Raw genomic sequence first — 22,794 nt, forward strand, 5'->3', positions numbered from 1 at the left:
CAAAAGAGCAACATATAATAGCCTAGTTCACAGAGCATTCAACATAACCTTGACCAAGGAAGATCTCTCCACTGAATTGAATACCATTCGCGGTATAGCAAAATTCCACCGCTTTGGTAGCCACTTTATAGCAACTATTATCAATAAACATAAATTTCGTCCCAAAACAACACTTAAGAAAGAACTACCTAAATACAAATCCTTTTCCACTTTCACTTTTAATAACGAAATTCATAGGATCACTAATATTTTCAAGAAAAAAGGCAATGCACACACTCTACATAACACGTCACACATCAACAAGGTCAACAGGTACGCAAAATCAGGTGTTTACAGGCTCAAATGTAACTCCTGCACTAATATTTCTTATGCGGGGCAAACTGGAAGAAGTTTTAATATATTTGGAACACATCAATGCAGTCAAATATAATAAATTTTCAGCTATCGGCCAACATATGGTCGATTACAATCATAATCTCCTGAATATTGAACTAGACATGGACATTCTTGAAATAGCCAACAAGGGCCCTCTGCTTAATATAACTGAGAGTTTTTACATACGTCTGGACCAGTACTTTAATGCTAACTCTAACCTTAACGAAATAACAAAAAAGTCTAAAATTTTATTTAATTTATTAATTACCTATTTCAGAAAAAACAAATTAAGTGGATCAAAATTCTTTTTTTAAGTTAATTAAAGGTCCTCCGCCGATACAATCACCATCATTCCCCCATCCGTCGGCCCCGCCTTAAGCCACTTCCCACTTCCCCGCCCCCTCCCTTCGCATGCCACACGATCCACTGGATTGCTCCTCCCCTCACCAACTTTCTTCCCGTCCTATTCCATGCCATTCTCATTCCTCTAGTTGCACTCTACGGGTCAGGTCGTTCACAATGCGCACAAGGTGAGTAATCATTGTTTTCTTTCTTCGTTTTTCGCCATTCCCTTCCTATAAAATCTCTTGCGTAAATTCTAACTTTTTCATCATCAGGTTCTATTGGTTCCAACTTGGATTGGGAATTTTCCTCACACCTCAGCAAGAATCCATTATATCATAAGAATGTTGTATGGTTTTATCTACAATTAATTTCTGTATCAGAAATATTGGACTTCAAGCAAGACAGACACCCTCTGCACCAATGTTCAACTTTCACTTCTCTACCTGAAGATGCACTTGAAATTTTGAACTCAATAGAAGTATCTGGACTTTGCATTCAACCGGCATTTTACACTTTTAAAGTGCAGGTTTATAGTATTCATTAACAAGGGCATATTTTAATCATCACTGTAAAAAAATAGTGTGATACTGTTCCTACAGTAATTGTAACTGATGTAAAATTTTATTTGTCTTTGATCAGTACAACATTATTTTATTTATAACATTTCATCACTCCACCATTTTAAATGTACATTACCGCATCACATACACAGTTCATTCCTTTATTTCCACAATGTAATTTTGTCTTAGTACTTCGGCAAATCCATAAGTGTATCTTAGTTAGGCCGATGATGACTCACATAGTGTCGAAAGTAGTCCTTTGTTAACATATTGTAATGTATTTATAGACATTGCAATTATTGCACAGTATTGCGTAGGTGGAATAAACTTTGTAAATTATATGTGATACCTCCAATTTACCTAATACCTACAACTGAAGATCTCACAACCCTTAGAACTCAAATCTAAATACTTTGCTCCTTGGATGAGTGGCTCAACTGATTCTTATATGAGGATTGACATACATATATAAAAGAGAATCACTTTCAGCTCTCTGATGTCTCAGTCTTCAAAGCTATCTCCATGCTTTTAGTTTTCTTTCACCGCATGCATGATACCTCATAATAATAAAGTAAGTTATTCCACCAGGATGTCTCCTTTTCCTTCCTTCCTTCCTTCCTTCAGTTTTTTAGAATGAAATTGAACAAGCACATTCACATATCAGAATTAGAAAATAACTAACAACTAAGCCACAGTATGGAAGTCATCCACGAGAACAGAAGTACTGAACTAACTGATTATCTTTTCATACAGATTTTAATTTTTTTTTAACAGTACATTTTCAGACTTTTATAGAAAATTGGATGTAACGACAATCTGCTATAACGAATAAGTTTTTCGCCATTATGAATTCTTGCTACTGTGTACTTCTACAGCATTAATATTTAATAAAGCTATATTCAGTGAAGAAAGAAAAGAAAACAAGTTTTCTAAATGTCTCTTTCTAAAATTGGAGTAAGTCTTACACCATGATGGGAAAAGTCCTTTTTCTACATTGAACCAATTTGTCTTACCTTAGTTTTCACACTCTTTTACATACTTTTCATACATGGCTTTGATCATTTGTACTGTCCGACTCGTTGGCTGAACGGTCAGTGTACTGGCCTTCGGCTCAGAGGGTCCCGGGTTCGATTCCCGGCCGGGTCGGGGATATTAACCTTCATTGGTTAATTCCAATGGCCCGGGGGCTGGGTATTTGTGCTGTGCCCAACATTCCTGCAAGTTGCACACCACACATAACACTATCCTCCATCACAATTACACGCAGTTACCTACACATGGCAGATGCCGCCCACCCTCATCGGAGGGTCTGCCTTACAAGGGCTGCACTCGGCTAGAAATAGCCACACGAAATTATTATCATCATTTGTGCTGCTCTGCCTACCTTCTGCATCCCAGAAGAGTTTCCATTGTACATTGTCAATATCTACAAATATTGCAAAATCCTTCCTGAACTCCCATCTTTTCTCCATCATTTTCCGTAATGCAAAAATTTGATCAAAAGTTGATCTATCTCTTCTAAATCCATGTTGTTTCTCCATTTCCTTTTCTACTTTCATCCTCAGTCTTCCCTCTAATCATCATCATTTCCCTTTATCCAGCTGTAGCCGGGTAGGGACAAATATGGTTCCTCTCCACTTTCTTCGGTCTTTCCACCACTCCTCCTCCAACACTGTGTCCCAGTCCAGGTTTCTTTCTATAATGCTGCGTTGGATGGTATCCTACCATCTCAATCGTGGTCGTCCACGGCCTCTCCTTCCTTGGATTTGCATTTCCATCACCTTTTTTGGCATTTTCGTCACTCATTCGCTTTATGTGCCCAAACCATCTTAGTCGGCTCTTCTCTATTTTATCATTCATTTTTTCCACTCCAATTTCTTCCCGGTTTTCTCATTCCTTATTTTGTCTCTTCTACTCTTCTGTATCATACTCGTCAAGAACTTCATTTCAGCTGCCTGTATTCGACTCTCATGCTTCTTTGTCATTGTCCAAGTTTCTGCTCCGTAAGTTGTTATGGGTACGTAATACATCTTGTACATAGTATCCTTCCCTCTAATATCCCCTCAAAAAAGATCTTTTCTACATGTGAAATGAGGGCGATTCCCCTATAGTTGCTGCTTTCTTTCTTTATCACCCTTCTTGAATATTGCGATTATCAGACCCTTCTTCCAATCTAAAGGTTTTTTTAAATTTCATATCACTGAAAATAATCTATATATTCACTGTAACCCTATTGGTCCTGCTGCCTTTATCGTATCTATAGCCATCTCATCCATACCTGATGCTTTGCCATGTTTCATTTTCTTCATAGCTCCTATTTCCAACGTCGTTATATCTTCATATTGGATTTCTTCCACCATTTCATGTTCCTCCTCTTCCTCCAGTTCTTTGAATATGGGTATTAATTTAGCAAAATACTCCTCCCACTGCTCGAGAATATCCACTCTTTGTGTCAAAATTTCTCCTGTATCTGTCCTTACAAATTTTTCATCTTCTCTCCTGTTTACTTTGCTTTTAACCAATCCATACAACACTTCCTTACTTCCTTTAACATCCTCTTGCAAGGTTTCTGTGAAGTTTTCCCAGCACTTCTGTTTCTCTTCTTGTACAATCTTCTAACAAGCTTTCTTTGCTTCATGATACTTTTGCCTACTCCCCATAGTTCTGCCTTGATGCAGATCCAGATCCCTAGCCTAAGCAAACACATAACAGACAGTAAAGGGTGCATACGTAGCATGATAAACCTAGCAGCGATATGAACGCAGTAGTGCTGTACAACCCACACATAGGCCTGTGTAGATCCCTGACCAGTGCAGATGTAATACAGTCGGAAGTTAGAACTCCTCTCCCCCACCAGAGATACCAAAAGAGTAACTAAGAATTAACTAAAAAGAAAGAAGGAATAAAGGATAACACATAAGTTTATTAAATTGAAAATTCAGAAGGAAATAAAATGGACAAAATTAGGGCAGAGTAGTGCCATCCTACCAAAACATATAATGCAAAGGAATGTACTTACAGATTCTTTTAATAACTCCTTTTAACATGTTTGATCATTTACCTTCATAGCATGATATTACAGCTACCCTTTTTCACGTCTACAGTAAATTATATTCCATCTTGTTAATAAAGGCACTCAAATTCAAGGTAAAGAGACTTGGTTTACCAGGGGCCTATTTCATAAAAGTTACAATTTTACAGGTGACAGGAAATTGTCAGGCAGGTTTATATTTTGACAATTCTGTGTTTCATAAAAACCAACAAATTTACAAAATTGTCGTGACATTTTGTGGATTTTACGACAATTTTAGAAATATGGGTTTCATAAAACTTTTGAATTGACAGGTAAAGAGCTGACAAATTTGTCAAATTGTAGGCTACATGTAGTGTTATGAAACAGACATGTCATTAGTTTTTGACATATTTTGTAATGTGTATATAACTAGGGAGTTTATTTTTGCAACTGTTTTGTAATTTAAAATCTCTTGTGTATAATGAATTCTAGTAACAGTGGTAGTAGCAGTAATGAAGAAATTGAAATGAGACCACGCCAGAATTTTAAACAGCAGATTAACCTAACTTTCAATTACAGTGACTTTATAGTCAAAAGATAAATTTTGCATTAGCAAGATATCAGCTGAATACATTATACATTTAATTCTGTAGGACAGCAGTTGCAGTCACAAACATAAAAGTTATTCATTCACACTTCAAGAGCAAATTTTGTTTCCTCTGCACTGGCTGTTTAATATCTTATAATCTTATGAAAATGTTGCTATTCTTCCTGAGTGACTAGGCACAAAACGTACGTTAAATTTCAGTCTTGGATTTTACCGTTTTGTAATAACAGTAAATCGTTTGTGCGTCACATTCAGTGATCCATATCGCTCTTCAGAGCCATCTAGAGTGAAATACAGTAAGGTTCAGGATCTGACATAAAAATATCACATTTATGAAACAAGTTTTACAAGTTACAATATTTTCCCTGTCACGTAAGAGAAACTTGTAGAATTTGTGAAACAGAAAATTGTCATGACATATTGGCAAATTTGTCAGATGTGACATAATTGTCAAAATCGTCACTCCTGTCATGTATTATAGGGCCCTGGTTGTACGAGATTCAGAATAAAATATCTACACTGGTCAGGCGGAACACACCCACGCCCAAAAACCAAGTCCATTCCAATAATCCAATATCTATAAGCAATCCTACCTATGGGCAGAATGAAATGAAAATCCACAACCTGTTTCCTGTCATTCGACCGGGTCAGGAATGGAATGAATGAAGCCCCATCTAGCGGCAAGGATATGAATTGTGCTGGCTGCTGAAGCCTGTCACACTCCTCTGGTGCAATGATTACTGAATGACAGGTGAAATGAAATGATAGTGGAGTGTGTTGCTGGAATGAATTATGACAGGGAAAACTGGAGTACCTAGAGAAAAATCTGTCCCGCCACAACACTCACATGGAGTGAACGGGATTTGAACCATGGAACGCAGCGGTGAGAGGCCCGCGCGTTGCCGGCTGAGCCAAGGAGGCTCCATATCAAAGTTATTATTATTATTATTATTATTATTATTATTATCATCATCATCAATTTTGGTGTGTTCCAAAAAATTCAAGTAAATCTCGGCTAAGATAAATAACATAATTGAAAGTGAAATAATTGTTGCTTTTAACTAATTTAAGCAAAGACATGAAATCCTGTATTTCTAATATACTTAGGCTGCTGTATTTGCTTAAACTGTTTTGAATGATGGGGTATACCTTGGAGATTTGTACGCTAGGATAAATGTTTACAATATCGAATGAGTGGAGAGAATTATTGGAATGTTGAACTTTTTTAATTTGTCAATCAATTCTTTAATGTTTTTGACTGATTTATTCAACAAAAAATGATAGTTCCTTCTTAAAAATCTTTGAATGAATTGCGATGCTTTATATAACAGACTCGGTCTATAGTTAGTGATCGGGCGAATGAGGACAATCACTCACTAATGATCTGCATTTAGGGAAGTCGCCCAAGTGGCAGATTCCCTATCTGTTGTTTTCCTAGCCTTCTCTTAAATGATTGCAAAGAAATTGGAAATTTATTGAATATCTTCCTTGGTAAATTATTCCAATCCCTAACTCCCCTTCCTATAAATGAACATTTACCCCAATTTGTCCCCTTGAATTCCAGCCTTTCTTCATATTGTCATCTTTCCTACTTTTAAAGGCACCACTCAAAATTATTCGTCTACTAATGTCATTCCACACCATCTCTCCAGCTCGGAACATACCACTTAAAATAAGAAACAATGTTAGGTTCAATGGTCCACCCAATCAATACACCTCACTTTACAAGTGAAAACTATTTAATATAAAAAAAACTTATTAAACATAACCTGGAACATATTTTGTCTCATTTGAGACTATCAGCCATAACATCTCATAGTAGATTACAAAGCTTATTGTTGCTGTCTTAGTAATTGAAAAAATGGAAGAGCCCATGTCTTTTAAGAACTATTTGAAAATACACTAAAGAGGGAGGAGTTGGAGAGTCTGAGGGAGATAATTAAGATTCTCACAGAAGACAGGAAGGAAGATAGGACTCCCTCAAACAATGTACAGGTTACAGTAGGTATACATACAAGAGGGAGGGGAAGGAAATGGGGGAGTTGTAGAAGACAGGTGGTCTAATGTTCTAAGGGGAAGGAGATAGCAGGCTAAGGGCTCTATTCAGCATCAGAATTCAGGACAGGTGTCTGTGCGAAATCCGTACAAGTCACTCCAGGTAGAACAACAGAGGGAAGATGAGGGACAGGGAACTGTTGCTGAGATGTGTGGAAGTAGGAGGAAGGGAAAAGGTAGGAAAGGGAAATGTAGAGTAGAGGATAGGAAAAGTCAGGTGGAGCAGGGTCACTGGGTTTGTGTGCCTTGGAGAGGGCTTTGGCAGTGGGTAAACCTGGGTTCATATTAATTAATTTAGTTTTTTCTTGATCTGTCAATAGATATGAAGTATTCTTGAGGGTCTGCTTAAGTTGATGTTAGATTCTTCAGGTAGAGTCCTTCTTTACTGCAGAGAATGGGCTATCTTTAAAAAATTGATTCGTTTTGCTTACATATTTGTTTTTGAGAATTATGACTGTAGTGTCACCTTTATATGCTTTTGTAATTATAAGATTATCATCGATTTTCTTTTTGAGAACTTGTATTTGCTTTTGTATGAGAATCGAATCCTTGTAGCTATTGTCGCATGAGTTGTAAGGGGTGAATTACGGGAGTTAATATGGTTTTTTGGGCTAAGAGTGGAGTTTAATTTTTTAACTTCAATTCTTACTTTGTCTTATTTATCTGCCGGCGAATTTGCTAATGGCTAATTCTGCTTCTACTGTTGTAGTGATGACTGTGTTCAGAGTGTTAAAATTAGGTCCCTGGCTAAAATGGAACTTTCCCTCTTCATTCAATGGTACCTTGGACAAATTTATGATCGGAGGGTGAAATTGGCTGGGTAAGTTAGGCCTAGTGTTTTTGTTGGTTTCTTTAGCATAGTTATTGTTGAGTTTAGAGTTCATTAAGCGTATGCAGCTTTTTCTCTAGGGTTTGTCATTTCTTTGATAATACAATAAATAATCTATTGTCAACTTGGACTTGAAATAGGTTCCAGTGAGCATCCCAAAGTAAACTTGTAGTTTCGAGGTGAGTCTCATATAACCTATGGTTAAAAAGAAAGGGCTTTTTCTTGTACAAAAATTTGATCTACTCTTTCAGCTAAAGCTTATTTGTTCTAGTTTGGGTTTTAGTAATTTGCAAAAAAAAAAAAAAAAAAAGGATTCTTAAACTTGCTTTTAAGAAAGTTGGGTTTCAAATTGTGAGCGATACTCTGAGAAATTCGATATCTTTGCCCAATTTGGTTATATCCTATGATGGTGAATGCGTCAATCACTGACCAATATGTTTATTATGTCAAAGATTTTTGAACGTATTCTTGATTGTCGCCTACGAAACATCATACAAATTTCTACAAACCAATGCAGCTTTGTCAAAGGGGTCGGGACAACCAACATAGAGAGAAAAACAAACCTCTACACCTAAACTTTTGACCGGATACCACATAATCTTATTTGGAAAGCCCTCCGATTCCATAATATTCCAGAAGCCTATGTCCGACAGACCCAACTTTCCTATGACAAAGTACCAGTGTGGTTTGCTGTCCGGTAGGGATCTCAGCCTCATTTCCTATCAATGTTGGGGTTCATCAGGGTTCAGCACTGCCACCTCTCTTATTTATCCTATGTACAAATACAGCCAAAGCTGAAATCCAGAAGCCATACCCTTGGACCATCTTATATGCTCATGTATTCCTTGCAAATCAGTTCTAAAGAAATCTGGAAAATCTCCTGCAAATATGGAAAGACCATTTAGGGGAATATGGCTTGCACCTTCACATCACTAAAACAGAGTACGTGCAATGTGGCTTGCAAACCAATGATACTATTCACATCGACAGCCAAGACCTAATTAAAGTCAACCAATTTAAATACCTTGGATCACTCATGACCTCAGACAGAAAGACATTACCAGACACCTGAGCACGAGTAAATGCTACATGGCTGAATTGGTGTCAGGTCACTGGTGTGCTATATGACAAGAAAATTACCACCCACCTGAAAGGAAAAGTCTACAAATTCAGGGTCCAACCAGTTGCACTCTATGGATCGGAATGCTAGCCTACAACTAAGACACATGAGCAGGTTTTACATGGTATGGAGATGAAAATGTTACGTTGGTCACTGGGTCTTACAAGACTGGACCACGTCAGAAATGAAGATGTCCAAAGGCGATTGGGAGTGCCACCTATTCCAGAGAAGATGTGAGAAGCACGACTTAGATGGTATGGTCGTATCATCCGAAGCCCTGCGGACTCAATGATACATACAACCCTCCATTTTGATCCTGGAGGTTCTTGATCCCGAGGTCGTCCCAATAAGCGAAGGTTTGACTGCATCAAGGAAGACATGCATCTTGTAGTCAGCACTGAAGCTGATGTCCTTGACCGCAGGAAGTGGAGGATTGCATGTTTAAAAGCGAACCCTGCACCAATGCGGGACTAAACGGTAGGAAACAAGAAGAAAAAGGAAGATAACAGAAACTGCTGTTAGCATGGGTACATGCCGTATTCACTATAGCGGACTACTTGTTCTACGTATTAAAAACCATAAATACTACACTAAAAGACATACGTCTGTTCTGCATTACCAATTTGTAAATTAAATATAATTTCACTGGCACGAACCGATAAAAACGATGGAGATTCACAAGGTTTTCTTCATAATTGGTTGGGAGACATTGTGCAGTGCTAGTTTTTCTATGGAAACTAAGTTATTTCAGTCAGAAACACGTGTGAGCCATCCACAGCTAGCCTTACAATCCGTAATTTTCAACTCTCTTGCTTTTGCAACAGCTTGAAACCAACACATTTCACTCATGATCACATGTCCAATCTGTATTTTTTCTGTCACATAATTGCATTTAGTGAGGAAAGCAATGGTAAACTACCTCACTCCTCATCTTGCCTAGTATGCCTCATTTTGGTGCTGCCATTGGTTTTTGGAGTTTTCCTTATAACGGCATAACCTTTGGTGATGCTATTTGAGGATCCAACCAGCCTCTGGGCTGATGACCTAACAGACAGACAATTGCATTTTGTGTTTTCGATTTCTGGAAACTTCACTTTTTGTCTGTGAAATGCACAGCGGTTATTACTTTTGCATTCAAGATGAACCTTATTTTTTTCACCTATCATGCATAGAACTAGTCCACATCGTACTTTTTTCCAGCTGTGCAATTAATGAGGAACTTTTCTTCAGCCATGAAGACCTATCATGAGAACTCACACTGGCCATCTTAAAGAAACTCCACATTAATGATGTGATATGTATGCGGCATGCTTCTTTGTTTTGGCGGGAATAGATTTGCCAACAAAGTGAGCACAAAAATAACTTTCAGATTTCTATAAGTCGTGGTGCTGTATACCCGCACCCCAAACTTTTGCCGTCAAATTTTTATAAATATGGTATTTAGTTCAGTAGATAGGAGGAATACAAATATATCCTTAATGATTTACCAAAACAGATCATCTGACAGGTGTTTCCATTTTAACTTACCTTATACAAACGTGTTTCTAACTCTCCTCCAGAATCTTGTTCTTGGGTCATGAGGCAGTATTTTGAAACTTTTGGATTGGCAACATCATTTATATCAGTGAGCTTTGTAACAGATTTTCGACGTTTCATCTGCGGCTGAAGTACAGTACCCAATTCGGTAGGCATTGCTGCTCTGTGATCCAGCCACACTTCAGCATTACATGACTGAGAACGTCGATGTCTTGACGCTGGTACATCCTGCAAATTAATATTCTTTGCATCATGGCATCTACACAAGGAAGTATTAATAACAATAATAGTAGTATCATTCAGAAAAAACAACAGTCTAAATAAAATGAATTTATGACTCACAGAAAAGTACTCCTAAACAGCTTTCTAAATAATGAAGTGTACAGCTAAATTGTTTTTTTAAACTTCTGTATTTACTCATTCATCAGCCTACATTTCCAAACTTCTAGCTGTGTTAATCCCCAATAAAACAATGCTGTACTTTTGAAATATTGCCATTTCATTACATACACTAAATCATATAATCTACAAATATTGCAGTATAAAGAAAGAAATGTGTGACAACATTGATGCCTTATCCCAGTGGTCAAAATTGCATTGGTGTTCTATCTCATCCTCCTTAAATTATCATTCTCATTTCCCAAATGCCTGCAAACAGGAGTACTATACCCAAATTCAATGCTAGTCCTCTGCTTTTTTTGAGACCACATTGGATCACTTTTATCAACCCTTTGGTTTGTCGATTTCTTGGTAGGAACTGTCCGAGCCTTGCGGTCCTCCATAATACTTCTTCATACGTGTTGATATTCTTGCCCTTTCTTGAGTAGAGAGTGTTCTAGCTGGGATTTTCTTCTTTGTGAGTATAAAGTGGAAAGTCATATTTTTAAGTGCTGTGTTTACTTTTTTCTTATCCAAAGTGTCATCCAGTGTAAGGAAAATTTCTTTCACATCCTCCCTAATTTCTTTTGTCTATCTGCATCCAGTTATATTTTTTGAAGAAGACTGTACTGCACTAGCTGTTTCAGGACGTCGCAAATCTCGCATTCTCAGGATGTGGCCAAACTACCCTAGTCTTTTCTTGCGCATGGTATCAGTAATGGGTTCTAATTTCTGATATACAACGTTCTTAGGTACTATTCGCCACTGACCATGTTTTTGATAGCTTTTATTGAAACAAGTTCTTACAATTCGACTCTTGAACTTCTGCAATCTGTCAGTTTTGGATTGTTTGTTTAGATGGAATAATGTTTCTGCGGCATATGTGGCTTCTGTCTTTATGACTGTATTGTAATGCTTGATTCTTGCATTAATGGATAAGCATTTCTTTTTGTAAGTTTCCCATGTTAATTTTTGTGCCTTAGATAACATGTACGCCTTTATCTGAACTGAAACTTTTTCATTTAAATTATTTATTAACTCGCCTAGGTATTTGAATTTTGTTAGAATTTTAACTTTAGTACCGTTAATATGTATTTCTTTTAGTGGTGTTGGTTTTTGGAGCCAATTTCTGTTTTCTTAAATGATCAATCAATCAATCCAATCAATCAATCAATCAATCAATCAATCAATCAATCAATCAATCAATACTGATCTGCATTTAGGGCAGTCGCCCAAGTGGCAGACTCCTTATCTGATGTTTTCCTAGCCTTTTCTTAAATGACTGCAAAGAAATTGGAAATTTATTGAACATCTCCCTTGGTAAGTTATTCCAATCCCTAACTCCCCTTCCTATAAACAAATATTTGCCCCAATCTGTCCACTTGAATTCCAACTTTATCTTCATATTGTGATCTTTCCTACTTTTAAAGACACCACTCAAACTTATTCGTCTACTGATGTCATTCCACGCCATCTCTCCATTGACAGCTCGGAACATACCATTTATAAATTTGAAACAATTAAGTTTATTAAAGTGGTCAACCTATTCAATACAATACATTTGTGAGAATGTTTATAATTTAAGCATGACACTTAAATTGGTGGGACAAGTTTCACCCTTGTTGTGGGCTTCGTCAGCCTATCTCTCAGCCTCACGATGTGTACAAGAAGGGCGAAACATGTCCCACCAATTTAAGTGTCATGCTTAAGTTATAAACATTCTCGTGAATGTACTGTATTCAATAGGTTGACCACTTCAATAAACTTAATTGTTTCCAATTTATATACAATTTTCATTACATACATACCACTTAGTTGAGCAGCTCGTTTCCTTTCTCCCAAGTCTTCCCAGCCCAAGTTTGCAACATTTCTGTAACGCTAATCTTTGGTCGGAAATCACCCAGAACAAATCAAGCTCGTTTTCTTTGGATTTTTCCAGTTCTTGAATCAAGTAATCCTGGTGAGGGTCCCATACACCGAAACCATACTCTAGTTGGGGTCTTACCTGAGACTTATATGCTTCTCCTTTACATCCATATTATAACCCCTAAATACCCTCATAACCATGTTCAGAGATCTGTACCCTTTGTTTACAATCATATTTATGTGATTACCACAATTAAGATTTTTCCTATTATTGGGACCTAGGTACTTACAATAATCCCCAAAAGGAACTTTCACCCCATCAACGCGATAATTAACTGAGAGGAGTTTTCCTATTTGTGAAACTCACAACCTGACTTTTAACCCTGTTTATCCTCATACCATTGCCTACTGTCCATCTCACAACATTATCGAGGTCATTTTGCAGTTGCTCACAATCTAATAACTTATTTATTACGCTGTACAGAATACCATCTGCAAAAAGCCTTACCTCTGATTCCACTTCTTTACACATATCATTGATATATATATATATAAGAAAACAAAGGCCTTGAAAAATTCCCCTCTTAATTATTACAGGGACAGATAAAGCTTTGCCTACTCTAATTCTCTGAGTTCTATTTTCTAGAAACATAGCCACCCATTCAGTCACTTTTTGTCAAGTCTAATTCCACGCACTTTTCCCAGTAGTCTCCCATGATCTACCCTATCAAACACCTTAGATAGGTAAATCACGATACAGTCCAATTGACCTCCTGAATCCAGGATATCTGCTATATCTTGCTGGAATCCTACAAGTTGAGCTTCAGTAGAATAAACTTTCCTAAACCTGAACTGCCTTCTATCGAAACAGTTATTAATTTCGCAAACATCCTCTGCCATCTACCATGACTTCACCTAATTTATCCAAAATGCTATTCATTCAGCTTACCAAGAATCATTAATTACACTACACTGCGAGATATACGTTTGAGGTTATTCTCAAGTTCTTCCATGAATTTCTTTTGGGCCCAACAGCTCTTATCATTTTCCTGCACGGGCTTTTCCCTGTTTACAGTTTTTATGTTGTCCGCCTCCAAAGTGCAACAGTTAATGGTATTAGCAGCCTTCCTCGAGGGGGGGGGGGTCCGGGTTTGATTTCTAGTACTGCCAGAAATGTAAAAATGGCAGGAGGGCTGGTATGCTGTTAAAATGGTACATGCAGCTCACCTCCATTGGGGGTGAGCCTGAAAAGAGCTGCACCACCTCAGGACGAGGACATGAGTTTCCTTTCCTTACCTACAGTATTTATTGCTTGAACTCAATTTTAATACACTTTTTCTTTACACTTACATGCTGCCCTGACTGCATCAAATCACTGATGTACAAGTCTTTTACATTGTTACTAACTGTATTATGTAGGCTAAGTTTTTTTTTTTTCTTCTTATGGTTTTACGTCACATTGACACAGACAGGTCTTATGGCGACGATGGGATAGGAAAGGCCTAGGAGTTGGACGGAAGCAGCTGTGGCCTTAATTAATATACAGCCACAGCATTTTCCTGGTGTGAAAATGGGAAACCACAGAAAGCCATCTTCAGTGGGATTCGAACCATCTCCCAGATGCAAGCTTACAGCTGCGTGCCTCTAACCGTATGGCCAACTCGCCCGGTGGCTAAGTTTCTTTACATGGTGGATGATAACCCACTTCGAAGTGGGTACAAGTCTTATTACAGCTCTGATGACATTTATGTTTTGTAGTTAAGAAATGTCCGCCTCCGTAGCGCAGGACTACTGCAGCTCTGATGACGTCGCAAAAATAGGTGAATAGTTTTGTGACTGACCCAAGCATTGCAAGCATGCATCAGTCATGCTATATGTCTGTGTTTTGTAGTTACGAATGTCCGCCAGCGTAATGGTTAGCACAATTAGCTGCCGTTCTTGGGATTCTGAGTTCGATTCTCGGTACTGAACTGCCAGACATTTACAAATGGCAGGAAGGTTGATATGCAGTAAAAATTGCACATGTAACTCTCCTCCACTGGGGGCATGTCTGAAAAGAGCTGCACCACCTCGGGATGAGGAAACAAGTTTACTTTAGTTGAGAAATATTCACATTTGTTGCTATTAATATAGCAGGTAAGATCATTAACAAAGTGATTGTTTAATATCTCGTAACTCGGGCCAATATAGGTATTTTTATTGTTGAGAGAAGTAGGTTTAAAACGTGATAAAAACTACCCAGTCATAACGACTGTTTTACTCTCCAACGTGCCTGATAATAATAATAATAACAATAATAATAATAATAATAATAATAATAATAATAATGCATGCACAAACAAGACTTTTTCAAAAAAAGCATTGTGACTTCTGTGTGTGAAGTGCACAACTGGTGCAAAGTGGTCGGATGAATGCTGTGCTCAACACAGCAAGTTAATGAAAACCTACTAGATCTACAGAAAACTAAGTAAACACCAGAATGTATGATGAAAATTATTGTGGTCCCTAGTTGGCTGATTAGCGAATAATAAATAAATAAATAAATAAATAAATAAATAAATAAATAAATAAATAAATAAATAAATAAATAAATAAATAAATATAATTTTATGTTTCTGCTGACTTAACGATTTTCGGAGACGCCAAACAAATTATACTAGGGTATACAATAATAAGAAATGGAGACAACGAACATACGAAATTAAACATCATGATAAAAGTATTACTAGCACATCTGTAGATATTCATAAATGTGACAAACTTTATTTATTTATTTATTTATTTATTTTTATTCTTTCCATCGTGGAACTTTTTTGTCACTATCCTGGTGATAACGTAGGTACATAACCTAAACAATGAGGACTCTCTTATCTCATTTACAGCTGTTCAGGTAAATCCTGATGTGATTATAGAGAACAAGCATGGAATATACTTTAAAATAAGGGTCTGGCTTTGAACAGCTGCAGTTTTAAAAGAATGCTTGCAAGTCAGTATGTACTACATTTGGAAGTACAACTCGTAACACGCTAGTTATCAGCTTTATTCAAAAGGAGTGGCTTCTGCTACACATACACCAACTGGGAATATAGGAGATCATCTCCAGAAACCATTTGGGAATATATTCACACTGTTTGGACTCTATAGACAGGAATGAAACTATTTTTAAAAGGTTCAAAAAGATGGGACCTCGAATGCTCTCGAATGCAGGGCTGCTGCTGCTATAGCCGACAAGATGGCAGTGAAGATGACATCACTTGGAATGACGACACACTGGTTGCAGTGAAGTTGGTGGCGCAAGACGATAATTCAAATGAAAGCAGTGATCAGGTTTACTGTGTGGCAGACCTACTGCTCAACTGACAGAGACAAATGACTGGCCAGACGAAGATTGTAAGTGCACTTTGTGTGGGCAGAAGTCTAGTAGATACCACATCATAACTTGCATGAAAAGAACCAGGACAATTACAGACTATAGCAAAGACTGAAATGTGAAATTTATTTAATGCTTGAACTTGAGTGTACATTTCTCTATTAAATATTAAATATTATCCCTTTTTTCTACGGGATAGAGTACGAAGCGAGAAGATTCTTCGTATCTTGATTTATTAGTTTCATTTTCCGTATTGATAGTTCTCGTATATTATAGATAAGAAAGGTTTATGTACCTGTACTTTTAAAGTAAGTTAATCCACACGAATTTTAGTTCTAAAAGATACACACACACTCTTAGATGGTACATATAGCCAGCTTTTACTTCGAAACATGCCCAATTTAAACGTTGGGCACATTCCATTATTATGGCTTTTCTACTAGGCAAGGCATATTAACCAACTTTGACTTATGTGAAGGTACTAATGTACAGCTGAAGATGACTGTATAAAAAGTCGAAACCGGTACTGTAAGTAGGATCTTATATAAATAAAACTTGTATTGATAAGATTCTTCGTAGCGAGTTTTTAAGACCATATGGTGCCCTTATCTCTTTTTCCTACGGGATCGAGTATGAAGCGAGACGAATCTTCGTAGCGAGTTTTTAAGACCACATGCCCCTCCTGGCGTCAACCTCACCAGAGAAATTAATATGTAACAAATGACGTGATATAAGAGTAATTAAAACTGACTACCAGTATATTTACTTTATATATAGGCCTAGGCCTAAAAGTTGTGTTCTCCATTTCTTATCTTTTTACATTCATAAATACTGCCTTCCATCAAAAATAGCCAGTATAACACAAATACATTCATAAGTTTGTTAAAGAATAGTGTAGAATGTTTAAATATAAAATTTACAGCTCTTTATAGCCTACAAGTCATGTGTTCACTGCACAGAATTTGAGGTTGTCGCAAATTGGACCCCCCGCCCATTTTTTCTGGCTGTAAAAATGGGGAAAAACAGGGTCTAATACACAATTAAATACGGTATTTTGTTCATTGTATACCCGTAACAGGAAGTCGGATAGTTCTTTTTTTAACATGGACTAAAGAGGGAATGGGAGAAGTTGTGTACTTCTAAGAAATTTTGGAAATCTCTACTTTATATAAAGGAATGTTTGATGAAACCATCATTTCATGAAGATCCTTAGAAAAATGAGAAGATACACTGTCCAATTTAGATGAGCTGCCGAGTGGTTTCTCAAATAGCAATTGCTGCCTGTTTTCCGCTGCCGATTCTCTCTACACAGCTTGGGCCGATTGCAGAAATGGTATTTAGACGATGTCTACGGTTAAACAATGCCTAAGTGTGGCTGCCGCATTGCAGAGACGTTATTTATCACTTAGACACTGTCTAAAACCGATGTTCAACCGGTCATGTTTAAACACTGCCAAGAGCACTGATTAACCTCAAATGAGAGGAGTGAATCACAATCAGAGGTTATGTACATTGAAATATGTAATTTGCATTATCATGTTGAGACGATTCCGGGAAGAAAGGTTAGTCCAACGGTCACTCTGTGGGTCGACCGCTGCTAAATCGCAGCAATTCGTTTGACATGCACGGGGAGATGGATCTTAAAATAAGGTTTCGCTTTTCGAGATTTGTTTCTTGAGACTCACAAAGTGACAGTCCGGTAACTGTCAACTTGAATACAATTCTTGGCAACCGATATATTTTATTATATACATAGGGTAATTTCCATGGAATTATAGGTCACTTCGACTACATACTTATCAGAATTGCGTGCTCCGATCGTCAAAGGACTCGCATACATCGACCGGGGGGGGATTCACTTACATTTACTGCCAAGTAAACACACATAATAGTGAAAACTAAAAAGTAGGTTGTATGGGTTTTTTATATATATAATCGTATAAGTTTTCGGCAATTATCAGATAGGAAAAGGCAAGTGGTGGTGATTATTGTTTAAAGAGGACTGGGGAAGAAGAGCCGTGGTCATAATAACAGCCCTAGTATTTGCCTGATGTAAAAATAGGGAAACTACGGAAAAAAAAAATTTGCGGCTGCCGATGATGTGTTTCGAACCTACAATCTACAGCACACTTGGTTACACATTACTATTGTTTCATCTTGCCTTCATCAAAGCTACCGTATTTATGAGCAGATTACACTCACTATAAGAACGCTATAATGAAAGCTACACTTCTCCGTATGGTGGAGTGTCGCTTTAGTGTCGATAATATTATATTTATTTTTCACCGAAAGCGATACTCTTATCTGTGGGCAAGTCATGCTCAGCCATATTTGAGTAATGTGTAGGAAGATAAACAGCTGACCGGCGTTCGGCGCACGCACCGACGAATTTAATTGGTTGCGACAAGCAAAGAGTGGCATGAAAGATCCTTCTGTCTCCATTTTCAAACCAAAATTGAAACTTTAAGCGATGTCTAGTTATACATCGACTGAACATTGTTTATGCAATGGAAGGTCGTGCTTGATTTAGACGTTGTTTAGGTAGACGATGTCTAAGGCTTAAAACTAGTCATCGTTTCTGCAATCGGCCCCTTGTGTTTAGCAGTTTTGCAATGTTGTTGCACTGCAATAAGTTTCTCAGCCATAATTTTCACCTTGGACAATTTACAAAATAAAATGCATCCATCAGTACTAAAATACGTTTCACTGAAATCTTTAACAAAACTTTGCAACCTCGTATTATCAGAGCACTTTAGGCATCTTGAAACTACACTGAATACTCATTAGCAAATACAAAAGGATACTCTGGAGGGGCATAGATAGCTTGTGGTTGAAATTCCTTTCTACTACCCCACAGAACAAGGAAACTGAACGTTGTGTATCAGGAGAGAGAGAGAGAGAGAGAGAGAGAGAGAGAGAGAGAGAGAGAGAGAGAGAGAGAGAGAGAGAGAGAGAAATAGCTATTTGTTTCCTTCTCACGCACAATGAATCATACTTTCAGCATCTCAAATGGGTTCTTGCTATTTCAGGTACAATTCCTAGTAAATCCCGCCATCACCAAGTGAAGATTGACAAACAAACTTCCCTTTAGACAGCTGCACAAACATTACGAAATGTTGTTTAAAACAATATGTGGTTAAATGTTAAATACTGCATAAATATGACTAAAAGTATACTCCAATTTGATAATTAGGCCAAAATATGTCCTAATGCTACAATAAGGATGCATTTATATGGCCAATAAAAAGTGTTTTTCCTTGTTCACAAATGTTGGAAATATGCTTAAATTAACTTAATCATGGAAAATTAAGTCAGGATAAAATTATGACATCATAAAAATCAGAGCTCTATTGATTACCGATTCCTTTGTTAAAAGTATTTGTCACTACAGAAATAAAGCACGTATAGTTTTAGAATTTAATTTTGCTAGTTACCTGAAATTTGTCAGATTTAAATTTATTCCTTTCCGTATGTAACAGATTAATCACTAGGGCTCTGATTTCTATGACCTAAAAACTCTTGAAATATGCATGCATTTATACCCTAAAATGTACTAAAATATGATCTAAAACCCTGAAAATATGACCTAAAAATAAAACAATACAGAAAAATGTATTTACTTTTAACAATTAGTTACAGATGAAACAATTAATACCTCTCTTAGCTTTCATTTTTAGTACAGTTACAATGGATGACAAGCAATTTCATATGGTCAAACTTGAAGGGTCTTCGGTTGTCAGCAAGCAGAGGCTTGTACATGGAGAGACTTCTTTCTACATCGCACAACGTAATGTGGGCAATACTTGAAACAAAAAAAAGTGGGGGGGTAGAATCATTAGCAGAAAGTTCCAGTTTGTTTTCGCTGAAATTTGCTTCTTTTCTACAAAGAACGTCAACAACTTTACACAATGTTGTATATCCAGGATGTCGGTCAAGCACATGTCATAATTTTTCCCTAACCTTGTCAGCTACTTCACCCCGTGCTTTGATAAAACACACTCAATTTCTCTCACAATGCATAATGCATCACAAAACAGCATGCTCACAGTTTCAAGGCGAGTGATGGATTTTGATATTACAGAGAAATTTGAAATTATGTAGGCCTACGCTAAGTTTCTTGACATGGTGGATGAAAACAACTCTCGTACATTTTTGATTGCAGATGAATCACTTCTGTCAAAGTCACTGAAGATCTTCTCAATCTCACTGTAGTTTAAACAACAGAAGTTTACAGGATTAAGCCAAGTCACCCAACATGTTATAAAGGGCTGAGGGTGTAAGGATAGTGATGGTGCCTGTTCTTTAAATTTCTGAACTCGAAGCAGAGCCTTAACAAAAACCTTCTTGGTGTTAGTAATGAATTTATCCACGTCAGGGTAGTTCCCTCAGACCTCTTCAGCAACTCTATATATGGTATGTACAAGACATGTTACATGCACCATTTTTGGATAGAGAAATTGAAGACCTCTCACTACTCCTACCATACAAAAACAGATCAGATGTAAGGCTTTTCAGGCGTTTGCTCTATTAACCAGTTTTGTCTCAGGTCTGATACTAGACTCATCAGAGTGGGATGTGTCAGACCCTACCCACTGACGCTGGGGTGTATGCAGGTGAACTTATCTGAAGCCCATTATAAGAGGCACATATCTAATTCCCTCCATGGGAACTTAGAATTTTCCACTCCTACCATATACAGATCAGTGTCCGTTACGAAGATGAACACATTCTGTTGTTGTACTTTACCTGGCCACAACACATTCATTTCAGTGTCAAAAATGACAGCGATGGAGGAGTTATTCACCTTATCAACACCTAACACGTCAACAGCAATGTTTCTCAAGGCTGGTTAAGTTTAAGAGTGCTTCTTTTCCACAAAGAATGTCAGCAACTTTACACAATGTTGTATATACACGATTTTGATCAAGTACACGCCGTCATTTTTCTCTGACCTTGTCAGCCACTTCACCCTGTGCTTTTGACAACTCACTCTCTTTCTTTCACAATACTTAGTGTGTATCACACAATTGCAAGCCTACAGTTTGTGTTTAGCAGTATTGCAATGTTGTTGCAATGTAAAAAGTTTTCTCAGCCGTAATTTTCACCTCACACAGTAGGAAAGATACTGGCTGCTACATAAAGCTTGAAGGTGAAAACATTCAATGTGTATAGGTATTCAAATACCTCATGAGTATGATTTCCAGCAGAGGTACTGCAGATAAAGAAATAGTAAACAATGAGTCTAGCAGTTCCAACTTCAACAACCTCGTACGACATCTACTTTGGGATAACAAAGTGCCCATGAGAACTAAGATGACTCTGTATAAAGTCATACTGTGTGTCCATTCTCACAGTCTAGAAACATGCACACTGAAAATTTCCTGATTTGCACTCTTGTTTTTCTTGGTTCGCTAATGCAAAAATTTTCACCACCTTTGATTTAAATCAGGCCTATTACCAGATACCTCTTGCTGAAGAATCCAAGCATCTCACAGCATTTGCGACCGATTGGAACCTATATGAATTTGAGCGCGTCCCTTTTGGCTTCGCAACTGGAGCGGCCGTCCTTACACGGTTACTAGATTATGTCTTATTGGACATTAAGTTCAAGTTTGTTTATAATTACCTTGATGATCTCGTAATTTTTAGTGAAACCTTCGAGGAACACCTACTCCATCTCAACGAAGTGCTTGAAAGACTGCGTAAAGCACGTCTAACCCTCAAGGCATCCAATGTTTCCTTCGCACAACCCCAGATGTACTTCTTAGGATATATTAGCTGATGCACCCGTGCTTCACTACGGAATTCTACATTGTATACAGAATTCTAGGCTACGTAGTGTACACGTTGCGAGCAAGATTGTATTAAATTGCATAGCTCTTAACGTTACCCTAGAAACGCGACGGGGAAGTCACCAAACATCTTTTCTCATATGAAGACTGGGTTAGGGAATTTTCATTGTAATGATAGGCCCGCTTGCCTACCATCAGTCACCACCACGTTGGGGAGTTTTCATTATAATGGCAGACACTCACTCTCCACCAGCCATTTTACATCCTCAGAAAGACTGTCTTAGTAGTTTTTCCAACCGAAATGAACGTAGGTCATTGCAATGACATCAGTAGGAATGGCGCAATTAAAATCAATACTTTCATATGAAATATACTCCATCAAATGAAAGACCACAAAGTTTCTCACTTTTATCGAACAGTACTACTACGCTGGAATTCCAGAGCTGGAATGACCAAGTTGCAGACAGTTCTGATCCGTGAACACTCTTCATCTTTTTTCTGCGGTGCGGGGGGGAGTGGGGGGGAAGGCGAATAGTGGAGAGTCCCAGGGCATAAACTATGCCTTTTTACTAATCTGTTTTCGAGGAGTACCCGATGAGTCGGAAAATCTCAATTCACCACAATGGCAACGGTAAAACCTATCTGATTTGGAGGCAATTTTTCCCTCCAAGCCAGAGGAGAAGCCCCCTCTTCACTGGTAATTTGTAATTAAATGAATGTAGAATTTAATAAAAGTGAAGAGGAAGAAGCTTTTGTTAAGAAACGGCTCTTTTCAGGGTTGACTTTTGAGTTATTTAGTGAATTGTGGTGCTATAACTTGAAATAGGCTTAAATAGTAATTCTAGACCTGGCAATACTACTACTATTAAGTGAGCCTTGGCCGTAAGTGTGCATACAGCTCATTCAAAACAGAGCGTCAGAGTAGGGATCGAATAACTGGAATACTGT

General features: G+C 37.6%; 1 protein-coding gene across 2 annotated transcripts in view; it reads right to left on the minus strand.

Moving 5' to 3' along the window:
- pav (pavarotti) overlaps positions 1-22,794 on the minus strand; it is a 277,353-nt gene that overhangs the window by 10,556 nt on the left and 244,003 nt on the right. The window contains exon 14 of one of the 2 annotated variants that reach the window (XM_067145760.2): positions 10,432-10,668. The exons of the other annotated variant lie outside the window; for it this stretch is intronic. Coding sequence (XP_067001861.2) covers positions 10,432-10,668 — 237 coding nt within the window. The remainder of the gene's footprint in view (positions 1-10,431; positions 10,669-22,794) is intronic. 2 annotated transcript variants of the gene reach the window in all.

This window comes from Anabrus simplex, chromosome 4 (assembly GCF_040414725.1).
Source record: "Anabrus simplex isolate iqAnaSimp1 chromosome 4, ASM4041472v1, whole genome shotgun sequence".
Lineage (NCBI taxonomy): Eukaryota > Metazoa > Arthropoda > Insecta > Orthoptera > Tettigoniidae > Anabrus > Anabrus simplex.